The sequence below is a fragment of the Equus caballus genome, chromosome 5 (assembly GCF_041296265.1).
Source record: "Equus caballus isolate H_3958 breed thoroughbred chromosome 5, TB-T2T, whole genome shotgun sequence".
Lineage (NCBI taxonomy): Eukaryota > Metazoa > Chordata > Mammalia > Perissodactyla > Equidae > Equus > Equus caballus.
The window spans coordinates 7,992,257-8,006,240 of record NC_091688.1 but is presented as its reverse complement, the minus strand read 5'-3'; the positions used below and the strand labels follow the sequence as shown (position 1 = coordinate 8,006,240).

At 41.2% G+C, this 13,984-nt stretch overlaps 1 protein-coding gene across 31 annotated transcripts in view; it reads right to left on the bottom strand.

Moving 5' to 3' along the window:
- DNM3 (dynamin 3) overlaps positions 1–13,984 on the bottom strand; it is a 567,669-nt gene that overhangs the window by 381,136 nt on the left and 172,549 nt on the right. For all 31 annotated transcript variants that reach the window (XR_011438995.1, XR_011438997.1, XR_011438996.1 and 28 more), the window contains exons 3-4: positions 2,292–2,441; positions 609–812 (exon numbers count right to left, since the gene is read on the bottom strand). Coding sequence is in view for 26 of the 31 variants with exons in the window: in XM_070267670.1 (XP_070123771.1) it covers positions 609–812; positions 2,292–2,441 (354 nt within the window). In the remaining 5 variants the exon portion in view is untranslated. The remainder of the gene's footprint in view (positions 1–608; positions 813–2,291; positions 2,442–13,984) is intronic.

Genomic DNA, 13,984 nt, shown 5'->3' with positions numbered 1-13,984 from the left:
GAAAGGACACATCACTGAACGCCCTTCCGTAATTACTTTCACGCACACACGAAGGCTAATCACTGGGGTCTCTCAAGAGAAACATTATTACTTGGCTCAGAGAAAGAAAAAACAAAACATCAGCATAAATAAGAGACTTTTGGATTCTGAAATGCCAACAACAGATAAATCTCTGCTTTTATAACGCGTATTTATGTCAAATAATTGTAAGCTAAATAATATCTTACATGCATTAAAAGAACTTCACAAAACAAACAAAAAACAGAAAGACTTTTTATTGGGAGTATATTCAGGTAACTCTTATAATAACTAAGGAGATTATCTGAATTCTGTACCAGAAGTTTGTTCTATTGGCTTTTTAAAATAAGTAGTTCGTGAGGATTAGAAATGTCTATTTTCTTGGATCTCAGTTAATCTTACATTTATTTATATAGGTTCAGGCTATATTCCCCAGTTATTTTTCTTTCAGCATCTTAAATACAAAAGATCTAACAATATTAATAATGGCTAATTTAATTAATAATGAAATCAAGTTATGAGAATTTGTGTTACCTTGAAATATCCCCAAACTCTTGACATTTTAAACGAATTCCCTTTCACACACTTACCTTGAGGATCGACTTCCTTAGCTAGCTTCAGTGCATCTGAGTTTGCAAGATCAGTGTTGGCTGGGGTCACAGCTAGAATCAGACAGTTCTCCCGTGTGATGAATTGCATAATCATTTCTCTGATCTGATACTCAATATCTGGAGGCTGATCTCCCACAGGCACTTTCGTAATTCCAGGTAGGTCAATAAGGGTTAGATTTAACACTGTGGGGAGAGGGAAAAAAAAGAGCCTTACATACACCCTCCATGTTAAAGATATCGACAATGCAGAATCATCTGTCACTGTAGGGGAAATAAAACAAGCTCAGCTGTACATATTGTACATCTGAATAACTCCAGCTCATGTGTAGAATAAAAAGCATAGAATACAAAATGGCTGCAAGTTTTCTCTATTTTTATGATATGCTTGTGCTATGCCAAATGATCATCTTGACATAATTTGAAAGGTACTGATTTGCATGCCTAACTGGTTTCTCAGAGAGCTGTCATATCCATAACTGGGGGTTATAATTAAACACTGAACAATAAGTACATATGCTGTCTGCCAGTCTTGCACATTGCCTTTAAACGGTGTAAAACTTCTCAGGGTAAGAGTAGTCCTGCCCTTCAAAAGCATCATATGTTATTTACAAGGGGTTAGCCACTTGGCCTATTGGAAACCTGTTAGCCATTCATAGTGCCATTAGGTTACTGTGTAGGTGAAACAGCCAGACTCACGGAGCACCATCCCAGAAAGCCGGAAACTACTCCTGAGTCAGTGACTCCAGCCCAACCTGGCTATCCTTCTCTCTGCACACAACAGTGTTGGTGCCAAGTCCTCTTGGGAAGTCAGATTTGAGCTTATGTCATTGATGCTGTGTTTTAAAAGCAACTGAGCTGGGTAGAGGATCGGTGATGAAAATCTGCCCCACTAAAAATTTAGGCAGAATAGAGGCCATTCCATATCACACACCATGAACCAGTTATCTAATTAATAAGTTTCTGCTGATAGTCTGGGGGAAAAACATCACAGTTGATTCCTCAGGAAGAGAATAAATAGGAATACATAGGGCTGCAAGAAAATCCAACAGGGGAAAACTCAACTATAGCACCATGTACCTCCAAGATTTTTGCAAAAACAGAAGATGCTAAAAATGGAAGCTTTTATGCATACCTCTTTGGAATTCTAAAAGTTTAAAATAAACATAAAGGAAATTTTTTAAATGACAACGCAATTCTGATCTTCTTAAAAGTCATCTCCCAGGGCTGGCCTGGTGGCATAGTGGTTAAGCTCTCATGCTCAGCTTTGGCTGCCTGCCGTTCGCTGGTTTGGATCCTGGGCATGGACTTATGCACTACTTATCAAGCCATGCTTAGCAGGCATCCCACATATAACGTAGAGGAAGATGGGCATGGATGTTAGCTCAGGGCCAGTCATCCACAGCAAAAAGAGGAGGCGTGGCGGCAGATGTTAGCTCAGGGCTAATCTTCCTCAAAATAAAAATAAATAAAGTCAACTCCCACTGCCTCCCCATAAATAAATCTATGAGCTCTTTGCACTATACCATTTACGGCAGTATCCAAACACTATCCTGGAAACCTGGTGCTTTTTGAGAGAATAAACCATCCTCTATACAAACAACGTATGTTAATTAATGTAGTAAAAATTTTTGAGGACAAAATGAATTCTGTTATTTTACTTACCATGTGGGGAATAGACTCTTAAATTAATGGGTATGGAGGAAATGCCTTTATTCATTCCAGTCACTCGATCTGTTTCTGCTTCAATCTCATGGCGAACTTCATCAAAATCTGTAAATTTTTTTCCTTTGCAATGTAGAAATTCAGCATATTCTACAAAAGAAAATTAATACAACTTAAAATTCATGTATTTTTGCAATTACAAGGAAACAATGTTTCTTTAATTACAAGTCAAAGTATCCAACATTGTTTCTTTAGCCATCAGAATGAGAAAACACGGCAGTTACTAAGAAGCACAGCTAACACTTTAGAAATATTAAACATAGTACAAATGCTAAGGGTGCTAAATTTGCTAATTTTCAGACAAGCAATTAAGTACTATAAGTAATCCTTAAACCATTTAACCTATTAAATAATTTAAAGAGAGTTTTGGCCTTCCAAATGATAAAGCAACAAACAACAGCATCCAATTGTCAAAGAAATCAGATCTAGGGCACACAGAGACTACCTACTAATCTTATTAGCACGTCCTTTTTCAATATCACCACTTTATTATGAGGGAATATTGTTATATAAATATCATTTCAAAAGGCAAGAAGATTTAGAAATAAAGTTTGCTGAATTCTTTGAAAAGAAATAATATTATGGAATATTTTAGCTTAAAAATATGCTATTCAAAACACCACACCAACTTGTCTAATTAAAAAGATATTTTCTCAAGAAAAAGAAGATATAGAGTATTATAGCAGAGAAAATATTTACCTGTAATCTAAAAACAAAACAACACTATAAGCAGAAGAAAACACTCTAAAATAACCACATAATAATGGAAAATTATTTTTAAGTTTCAATAACATCTTACCAGCTGTTGTACTATCAATTTCTATACCTGCTTCCAGAAATATCACGAATATGATAAACAACACAACTCAGAAAGGAAGCTGATACTATCAGATCTAAAAAAAATTATTATAATTTTAACAAGGGAAGAAGTCTTAACAAACATTTTAGTTTCTCTAATAACTAGCTGAAGAACTGCCCCACTGAACTTACACTAAGGCTAAGCATCTTGGGCCCCAGCATCAGCTAAGACAATTACTGGTAGTCTTTCTACCATTCCCCACCATAAACATTTAACCGTCACCCACTATGGGAAGGCCAATAGGAAGACAACTATAAGATGTGGTCGCCCGTCTCCAAGTGGCTTAGCATTAGCTTGGAGAGCAAAAGATCATATCACAGAGACAAAAAGTTACCACAGGCAGCATAAAATAAGTGTTGATCTGTGCTTAAAGTGATAGGAAAGGTAGAGAGAGGAAAGATGGCTTCAGGCTGTAGTGCCCAAAAAAGGAGGCGGGGTATGAACTGAGTACTGAAGAGTCACGAGGGGTTCAGGGTGCACAGAGAGAAAGCAAGGTTTATCAGGGAATCAGAGAATCTTAACAGCTTCAACAAATCCCTGGCAGGTCATCATCCAGCCTTTGCTTGGACAACCCACTGACAGGGAGCTGAGGCTTTGATCTCTTTGGAAAAAACTTATTGAAAAATGTTTCTTAATGTTGGTATGTAATCTGCTTTCTTATCATATTCCTTTGGTCCAACTTTTGCCCTCTGGAGCTACTCAAAGCCTTCTTCTGCATGAAAAGGCTGAGACTAATCTGAGCAGTGGCAGCAGAGTCCATCTCCACCCTGGGCTTCTCTCATGGCCTTCTCTGGCTAGTCTGGTCAGTGCTCAGGCCTCCTGGTGGCAGACACAGATTACCCAGCCCCACCTCAGTTACTCAGGACTGGGAAGGTCATGGGCTCCTAAAGTGGACCAACGAGAATCTGCTTTAATTTACCAAAGAACTGTAAAGACCTAACTTTTCGAAAGTTTGACTGACAGTCAGAGCCTTTATTTAACCTCTGTCTTTCCTGTCAACGTGCATGGACATGAATATTTTTCTTAGTTTCTCTATATAATAATATGTGCTACCTTCTGAAAAAATGGCAAGCTAAGACTCTCGAAATCTCATCCCTCAATGGTGTGAGTATATCCAACAATAAAGCTTCAATAGCCTTCAGAAGTCTGGCCTCAAGAGATCATTGCATCATTTGGGCATGTTCTTTCACATGTTTACCCTCATAGGCGCTCTTTTTATTAGAATATAAATTCTCAGAAGATATAGTCTTTACTTTATTTACCCACTCAATGGATAGGCCAGGACCATGAGAATGTAAGAATTTAAAGATAAGTAGAGGATAAAACAATAAGAAAAATAAAGATGAACAAAAGATGTTAGAACCCAGAAAACAAACAAAAATTAATAAGTAAAAATGAGTCATAAATAATGGAATAAATGGAACTGTACTTTTTAAATTCTATGTATTCTGTGGCAAATGCACACTTGAGGACTTATGGCTATTATAATTATTGCTTTCATAGAATCGATAAGCTTCTGGATCAGGGACTATGTTTTCAATTACGATACCAATCAATAATTCAAGAAACACAAATGTGGAAGTCTCTTCTTGCCACTAGATGGCGCCTACTAGCTTTCTCTGTAGGAAACTAATGCCCTTCCAGAAGGTTGTAAAACAGATGCAATTTTCAAATTAGATTTAAATTTATTCTTAGACTCCTGAAAATGCTTTTACCTTGGAATTGAGAGATTAGAATGTACAGGACCATCTCAAACCTGTGTGTCTTTTTAAGGATTGGGTCCCACAGAGATTTAGGGACGCCTTTCTTAATTTATTTATTCAACTAACATTTATTGAGCTCCTACTACTTGCCAGGCACTGTTTTAGAAATCAGGAATATAGCAGAGGGGAGAGAAATAAGTCTCTAGGCTTATGAAGCTTACATTCTAGTGACATGAAACAGTACACAATGCGCGTGTGTCAGACAATGAAGTGTTATGGGGAAAATGGAACAGGAGGGGGATAGTAAAGGCTGGGGAAGGGGGGTTGCTTTGCTAGATGCTTTGGTTGAGGAAGGCTTCTCTGATATGATAAAGTGAGATTTGAGTGAAAACTCAAGAAAGGGAGGGAGCACGTCATGCTTCATATAAGGGCATCCTGGCAGAGTGTCTGGAGCATGCTTGGCATATTGGACCAAGAGCAAGGAGGCCAACAAGCTTAGAGCACAAGCACACTGAGGAGAGAGACAGCAATGAGGTCAGGGCTATGGTCCAGACCTGGACTGTGTAGCGGCTGTGGGCCATTTTTAGGACTTTGAGTTTTACTCTGAGTGAATGGTAGACCTCAGGAAGGGTTTTGGGTAGAAGGGAAACATGATGTGACCTAGGTTTTAAACAAATATCTGTGGCTGCTGGGTTGAGGTTGAGAACAGATAATGAGGAGCAAGAGAGGAAGCTGGCTATTGGAATCACAAAGGTGAGAGATCATGGGGCTTGGACCAGGGTAGCAGCAGTGGGAATGGTGAGAAGCGGTTAAATTCTAATGCACTTTGAAGGAAAAACCAACTGAATTTGCTGATGGATTAAAGGTGGGGTATGGGAGAAAGAAAGGAGTCACGAAGAACTTCAAGGAGTTTGACCTCAGCGAAGGGAAGAATTCTGAAATAGAAAAGACTGAAAGGAAGAGGTGGGGGTGATGGGGGTTGGGAATCAGCTCAGTTTGGAACCTGTTAAGCTTGTGATGCCCACTACATGCCACCCAAGTGGAGAAACAGAACTGCTGCTATTGGTTGAGGATTACACAGCCACAAGAGATACCATTCACGTTCTTAGTCATCTGATAGGCATATATTTATTCTGAAAATTTTCCAGAAGATGGCAGTCAAGTGCTTGAGGAAAATGGCAGCTTTTTCTAATTAGCACAAAAATGCCTTTGGGTCTGGATACATGAGAGCATTTCATCTAGGGAGAAGTCTAAACTAGAGATATATATTTGGAATTCATTAAAGTCAGGCATGTGGATGAGATCACTAAGTGAGAAAGTTAGACAGGGAAGAGGTCAGAGCACTGGGCCCTGGGTTTTCCCATGTTTAGAGATCAGGAGATGGAGAGTGAGCAGAAGTGGTCGACAAAACAGGAGAAAAACCAAGAGAGAGAGGAGGAGGTGGCCCAAAGCATAGTAAAGAGGGCATTTCATGGAGGAAAAAGACCTTCCTCGCCATCAAATACTGCCAACATGTCAGGTGAGATGAGAACTAAGAATGGATTCTATCATAGAATTGGGCAACTTGAGGATCCTTCAGGAGGTTGACAAGAGATCCTTCAGGAGCTGTCACAGTGGACTAGGGTGATAGCCTGATTGGCATAGATTTAAGAGAGAACGAGACGACACGAAGTGGAGACTGGTTACAGACAATTCTTCCAAGGAGTTTTGTTGTAAAGGAGAGGAAAGAAGTGAAAGGGCAGGTGGAGGGGGTGTGAAGTCAAGGGAAGGTTTTATAAAGACAGGCAAACGAACAGCATATTCATAGGCTGAGGGTATTAATCCAGCTTAAGGGAATTGTGCTGATGCAGAAGGGAGAAGGGCCGAGTGCTGAAGTCTTAAGGAAGGGAGGATAGGAGGCGTTAGAAAGGAATATGCCAGTTCATCCACAGGAAAAGGAAGGAAACAGGATAATGAGTATTGAGACGAGACAAACGGGTGGAACTAACGGTGGTGGGAAGACATGATATTCATCAGGTGAGAGTGGAGATTTATCATATTTATCTAAAGCCATTTTATGTCTTTAAAAAACATTTCTGTATATATTCTCACTGGCTAAATCCTACAAATACTATTGTTTCTACCACAAAATACATCATGCACACACACACACACACACACGTACACATGAAACCAGAGGCGAACTTGTTTTAACTATACTTAATTAGTTGTGTGTATACAAAAGTAGTCGGATAATGCATTACTGAAGCCCACCCTATAGATAACATCTCTGTCACCTGGGTCACCACGGTAACAGGCGAGGTGCTCAAGTTTTTCAGGAATTGAGAGTGGACTCCTTGTCCAGTTCAGGCCAGTTGAGACCACCAACTCATCAACTGGGCCTGCGAGGATGACCAATTAATGACTCTTTGACATCAGGGAGCTAAAAGCTCCACCCTTGGATCATGGGAATGCCGCCATTTTGTGAGCATGCATCCTACGAAGATCCATGAACCTGCACTATGCTTGCACAGATTATCAGTTCCCTCACTTCTCCTTACCTTCAATCATCTGTTCCCACACTTCAGACTTCCTTGCTCCCTACCCCATAAATATCCCTGAGTCCCCATTTTCAGGGAGGCAGATCTGAGATTGAGTCTCCTGCCTCCTCACTTGGATGCCTGTGATTAAATCCTTTCTCTTTGCAAACTCGTCATCTCAGTGATTGGCATAATTGTGTGGTGGGCAAATGAACTTGGTTCCATAACACACACACACAGACACACACACACACACATACCCATAAAGTCATCCTAAATGAGTGACATAAGAGTAACCATAGCAGAGATGTCAACTTAGGTCTAATCTACATCCATCAAAGGATTCAAACCTGCCCAGCAAATCAAAGAACTAACAGGGCAGTGTGATATTGTGATTTATAACAAGAAATACATATTTGATCTTTGTCCCTATTTCTGGCACAGAGCTCCTAAAAGCCTTGGAATTTCCTAAGTGATGAAAGCGATAAGGCGTCTTTTGTTATGTTAATGAGGTGACTTCCGGAGAGCAACTAAGGATGGGGGCTGATTGCCAGGAGAACCACTCCTGTGATTAGAGGGTTGGAACTTTCAGTCCCACCCCCCCACCTCCAGGGAGGGGAGAGGGCAGGAGATTAAGTTCCATCACCAATGGCCAAGGATTTAATCAATTAAGTAAGCCTAAGTAATGAAGCCTCCATAAAAACCCAGAAGGACTGGGTTGGGAGAGCTTCTGGGTTGGTGAACACGTGGAGGTGCTGGCAGAGCGGCACTCCAGGAGAGGGTATGGAAGCTCCAAGCCCCTTCCCACCTACTTTGCCCTATGCATCACTTCCATCCAACTGTTCCTGAGTTGTATCCTTCTATAATAAATCAATAATATAGTAAGTAAAATCTTTCTCTGCATTCTGTGAGCTGCTCTAGCAAATTAATTGAACCCAAGGAGGAGGTCATGGGAACCTTGGATTTATAGCCAGTTGGTCAGAAGCACAAGTAACAGCCTGGGCTTGAGACTGGCGTCTGGAGTCGGGGGGGGGGGGGGGGGGGGGGGGCGGGGGGGGGGGGGGGGGCGGGGTGGAGCAGGGACAGACTTGTAGGACTGAGCAACCTGTGGAATTTGATGCTATCTTAGGGTAGATAGTTCAGAATTGAGTTGAATTGTAGGACACCAACCTGGTGTCCAAGGATTGTTTATTGGTGAGGGGAACACACCTCCCCCACAACAGTAGAATTGGTTCCCAAACCTAAAGAGGCAGGAACCACAAAATCCTTTTTTTTTTATGGGTCCCAAAGAGCCTCCTGGGAAATCATTCATCCTACAGGATGGAAAATTCAGGCAAAACCTAATCTAAGTTGTCAGAAGGGGCCTATCTGTAATCCATCCTCTACCAGCTCCAGAGACTCATAGATCTGTGTCTGCTTGTCTCTGATAATTGTCAGACCACACATCCTCCTTTCTTATTAGAAAAACATGGCGGGGCCAGCCCGGTGGCCGAGTAGTTAAGTTCGTGCTCCACTTCGGCAGCCCAGGGTTTCACTGGTTCGGATCCTGGGCGCAGACATGGCACCGCTCATCAAGCCATGCTGAGCATCCCACATGGCACAACCAGAGGCACTCACAACAAGAATATACAACTATGTGCTGGGGGGCTTTGGGGAGAAGAAGGGGAAAAAAAAAGGAAGATTGGCAACAGATGTTAGCTCAGGTGCCAATCTTTAAAAACAGCAACAAAACATGGCAACCATAACTACAATTCATAGCCACTGGATTATACGGCCAATAAGGTGAGTCTCACAAGCAACAAGGTTAGCCAGTCCTGTTAGAGGATCCCTGCCCCGCAGCGAGCACACCATAAATAGGTGGACAGCAGAGGTAGCAGGTGTGGTTTTGAACAATTGACTACAGTTGCTATTGAGCAGGATCATCAATCAGCTTATCTCACCACACAATTCCTAAATAAACCTTTATTAGCAATGACAAGTTAAAAAGATCACAGCTTTGGGGCTGGCCCCGTGGCCGAGTGGTTAAGTTCGCGCGCTCCGCTGCAGGCGGCCCAGTGTTTCGTTGGTTCGAATCCTGGGCGCGGACATGGCACTGCTCATCAGGCCACGCTGAGGCAGCGTCCCACATGCCACAACTAGAAGAACCCACAACGAAGAATATACAACTATGTACCGGGGGGCTTTGGGGAGAAAAAGGAAATAATAAAATCTTAAAAAAAAAAAAAAAGATCACAGCTTTGCCTCCCTGCTGTCCAAAAATACCATTATGGACAAAAGTCTTGCAAAAGACTATCACAAGAGTAAGGCATTGCCTACTACACTCTACTCTGAAAAAGAGTGTTCACATGAGTTTGGGGATGAAGGAAATTCTAACGCCTAAGCCAAACACTATGGAACAGGTTGTACTAGCTGATCAATAGCAAGACTTTTTAAGAGCAGGTAAATGTGTGTCTTCTGAGGCTTTACTATGGTAAACTGATATGTCTGAAGGTCTAACAAATCTCATCTTATGGTTCTGAGATACATTCTTTCTCACAGAAAGGTACAGTATCTAGGGGCACAAGCTCTCTTGGCATGTTCTCAGTGTTCCTTCCATTCTAAATGTTTGGTGGTTGGGGACATGAAATGATCTCTTTCTCAAACAATCTCAGGCTTCAGCCCAGGGTCAATCTGAACAGACAGTGATTAAACCTCTTAGCCATAAGCTCATATAACGGATGAAGGCTATGTGCATATAAGCACTGAAACCCTGATAATGCATCCAAGAAATTCTGCAGTGTGTCAGTATAACCTGTCTTGCTGAAATTCATAGCATGTTTTCAGTTTCACAAAACGAGACTTGCAGTTTGAAAAATCTTTCCTGTTTCCTCAATGTTAAAGATAGCCTACATTTAAAGCAAAGGTTCAGACGCATTTTTTTATATTGAATAATTTGGGGGGGAAAAGAGGGTATTAAAAAATCAGAGCTATCATTCTACTTTATTTTTATTTTCTTGTAAAACATTTCAGGACTGTCATTTCTCCTGGTCATGAAAAAAAATTATGCTAGAGTAAACAACTGACAAATTGTGTGGGGGAAGGATGAGATGGTTTATGCCTGGGCAGCGTTCCAATCATCTGTGAAAAGCACAGCATGACCATAAGAATTTAAATATTTCCAATATGCCCCTTCCATGGGGAAAAACACGCATATGTTTCGATTAATCAAGGTTAAGTAGAAAGGAATAATTATGGAGCACACGCATATAATCTCTTGTCAATCTTTATTCTAAGTGGGGCCCTCAATACTTTAGCTGGAGTCTTATTTCTGAAATGTTAACAGCAATGTTTTCTGAGCACAAGGCCTCAATGAAAATAGGGTACATGGGTCACATAAACAGGCAACAGTTTTCAATGCAATGAGCTGAATTCACTGGCTGTAGACAGCATCTATGTATGACTACATTTAAAAACGTATTTCCTCAAAGGCAGAGGCCTTTGTGTTTCCCTAATGCCTGTCATATTTAGAGTAAAGAACATCTTGTAGATTTCTTCCTTCTTCTTTAAAGCAGTCCACTTTGCATACCATTGAGCAAAGCCAGTTTTGGGAGAAAAAAAAAAAAAAAGCTTCCATCAAGCCTTCAAGTGATTCCAAACTGAAGGCAAGATCCTAGAACTGTAGTTGGTTAAGCAACAGGGTGAGTTAGACCTGAATTATGCAGACCTAGATGTGAAGCAGAACTCAACGGCATTGCTCAGGTAAACAGGGAAAGTCTAAAGAAGCAAACAATGAACTTAAGAGAGTCCAGCAGTGGGTGAAAGGTAGAGGTCTCAGCAGGAGGGTTAAGAACAATGGGGTGGGGTGGAAAGAAGAGGGGCCAAGAGTTCATAGCAGATGAAAGGGGAGAGCCAGGCAGGTATCAGAGACCAGATGCAGAGACGAGGGTTTAGGCAGAGTAGATCCATACAGAACTCCAGACCCAAGTGAGCCAGACAGTACCAGGTACCAGCCAGACGTGAACTCAGTGGTAGAATGGAAGGTAGAGCCTTTGCTGTTTTCATGTGATACGAAGCCAAAGCCACATATGTAGACTTCAGAGTCAAGAGAGATTAATATCAATGCTGCCTTGATACTTACTGCTCAACGATGGCCTTTACAGTTTTCCTGCCTAAGAGCTGGGCTGGTTCTAAAGCCTGGGTGAGGCTGAGCCTATATGCAAGGATTAAGTGGTCCCAGATAACTAGAGTAGTGCTGGCACATGAGACCAAGGCCAGCATTTGACAGAAACCCACCACCCTCCCCTGCGATGGGAAATTTGTATGGAATAGTCTATCACAAGTACCGCAAACAACAATCAGAGAATCAGCAGCTGTAATTCCTACTTAGCTCGATTTAGTTCCACATTTTCTCCAGAAGAATCTGAAGTATAACAAAAATCAACTCTATTTCACACTCACAGTTTCCATGTAAAACACAATCAAGAGATAAACTATATTCCAAATACTGAAACCAAATAAGAAGCATGTCACGCAGTTGTCCAAAAATTGCAAAGTGGATAATTATTCTAAGTCTCAGCAGCATCTGACATGATTCTTCTCCTCTTCCTTGAAACATTCTCTTCGACTGACTCCCATTATTTCAACCTCCCTGGTTTTTCTCCTTCTCACTGATCGCTCCTTGTCCATGTGCTTTGCTCACTGTTCCTTCCTGTCTCTTCTTCACTTTTCAGTACTGGGGTACTGCTAGACTTCCTTGCAGCCCTTCTTCTCTTTGTCATCTCTCTCCTCTCTCCGGGTGATCTCATCCAATCTATTGGCCTTAAATATATATAGTTTATATAGAAATATATATATATCTATATATGTATATCCCCATATTCATGTTTCAAGCAGTCCCCGGAACTCCAGGCTTCTTTATATCTAATTCTAATGCTTCATTGGCATTTTCACGTGGATGTCTAATAGATAACAGAAAATTAGCATGCCCACAACCAAACTTCTAACTTCCCATTGCCCTCCCCTCCCGTTATCCATATCTACTCCTCCTCCCAGTCTGCCACATCTCAATTATTGATACTACCATTGAATCTGGTGCTCAAACCAAAAACCACAGCTGCCTTCGCATTCCTTCTTTGCCTCAGCTCTCTCCCAAACATCTTCTCACTGCCTCCACCGCAGCCGTCCCACTTCGAAGCTGGTACCACCTATTACCTGGATTACCATAAAAGCATCCTAACATCCATTCTTGATTCCACTGTTGCTCCATTGAATCCATTCTCTACCTGGCAGCTGAAAGATCTTTCTAAAACATGAGTCACATATCGGCTCTCCCCTTTTTAAAACCTTTTATTGGTTTTCCAGTGCATTCAGAAAAATCCGAATTCCTCGCCTGGCCTGCAAAGTCCTAGACAGTCTGACCTCTGTCTACGTCTACCTCTAACACTATCACCACCCTCTGTGCTCAGATCACTTTAGCTCAAATCACAACAGCCTGCTTTCTGCTCTTTTGGCACAGCAAGTCCATCCCCACCTCAGGGCCTCTACATGCTGCTCCTCCTCTGGAATGCCCTTCACCCAGATCTCGGCATGCGTGGATCCTTCCTGTCATTTACTTCTCATCCAAAATACCAACTCTTTAGAGAGGCTTCCTTGACCAAGCAAAGTAAAGAAGCAGCTCTTAGTCGCACTCCATCACATTATCCAATTTATTTTCCTCAGTGCACATAATCACCATCTGAGGTTTTTCTTGTTCGTTTTTTATTGCCTGTCTTCACCCATGGGAATGCAAGGTCCATGAGAAGAGAATCTGCTGTAGGCTCAGTGCCTAAAAGTGAATTGCATCTATTAGGCACTCAAGACATAGGGGTTGAATTAATGAATAAATAAAGAGTAAGTGAGTGAATGAATCAACACATAAACACTGGAGGACACTTGAGGTTTCTGGGTATGGAGAAGAAAACAATCATAAACATGGCTTTCGACATATTGAGTTTGATATCTTTGAAATACCCTAGTAGAGTTTCAAGCGGTCAGCTGGAAATGTGGGTCTGGAGTTTGGCCCAGGAACTATAAATGTGAAAGTTACAGGTACATAAGTTGTAACTGAAGGCATGATGTAGAAGCGATCGTCTAAGGGAGAACATGAAATGACACAGAAAGGAGCCTTGTAAAGTAGGCACAAATTTTAAAGACCAGGTAGAAGATAAGGTACCAGCAAAAGAGACAGGAAGAGTGGCCAAAGAGACAGCAGGAAAACCACGGGTATTTGGCCTCACAGGAGCCAAAACAATAGAGTATGTTTCCAGAAGGAGAGAGTAATCAATAGTGTTAAAAGCTGTTGAAAGGGCAATGTAAGGACTGAGAAATGCCTATTGGAATTTATAGAAATTGAGTATGTGTTATACAGTTTCCTGTATCCTTAAACAGTGTTCTACATATAAGTTAAATATTTCTTGTTATTTCAATGAGTTTTGCTATAGATTACTTTGTTTACTTAAAAATTATTTTATCTTTTTTTATGCTTTTTCTTTTTGTCTCTTCCCTTGCCATCAAGTTTTCAGTTATCACTCTTGC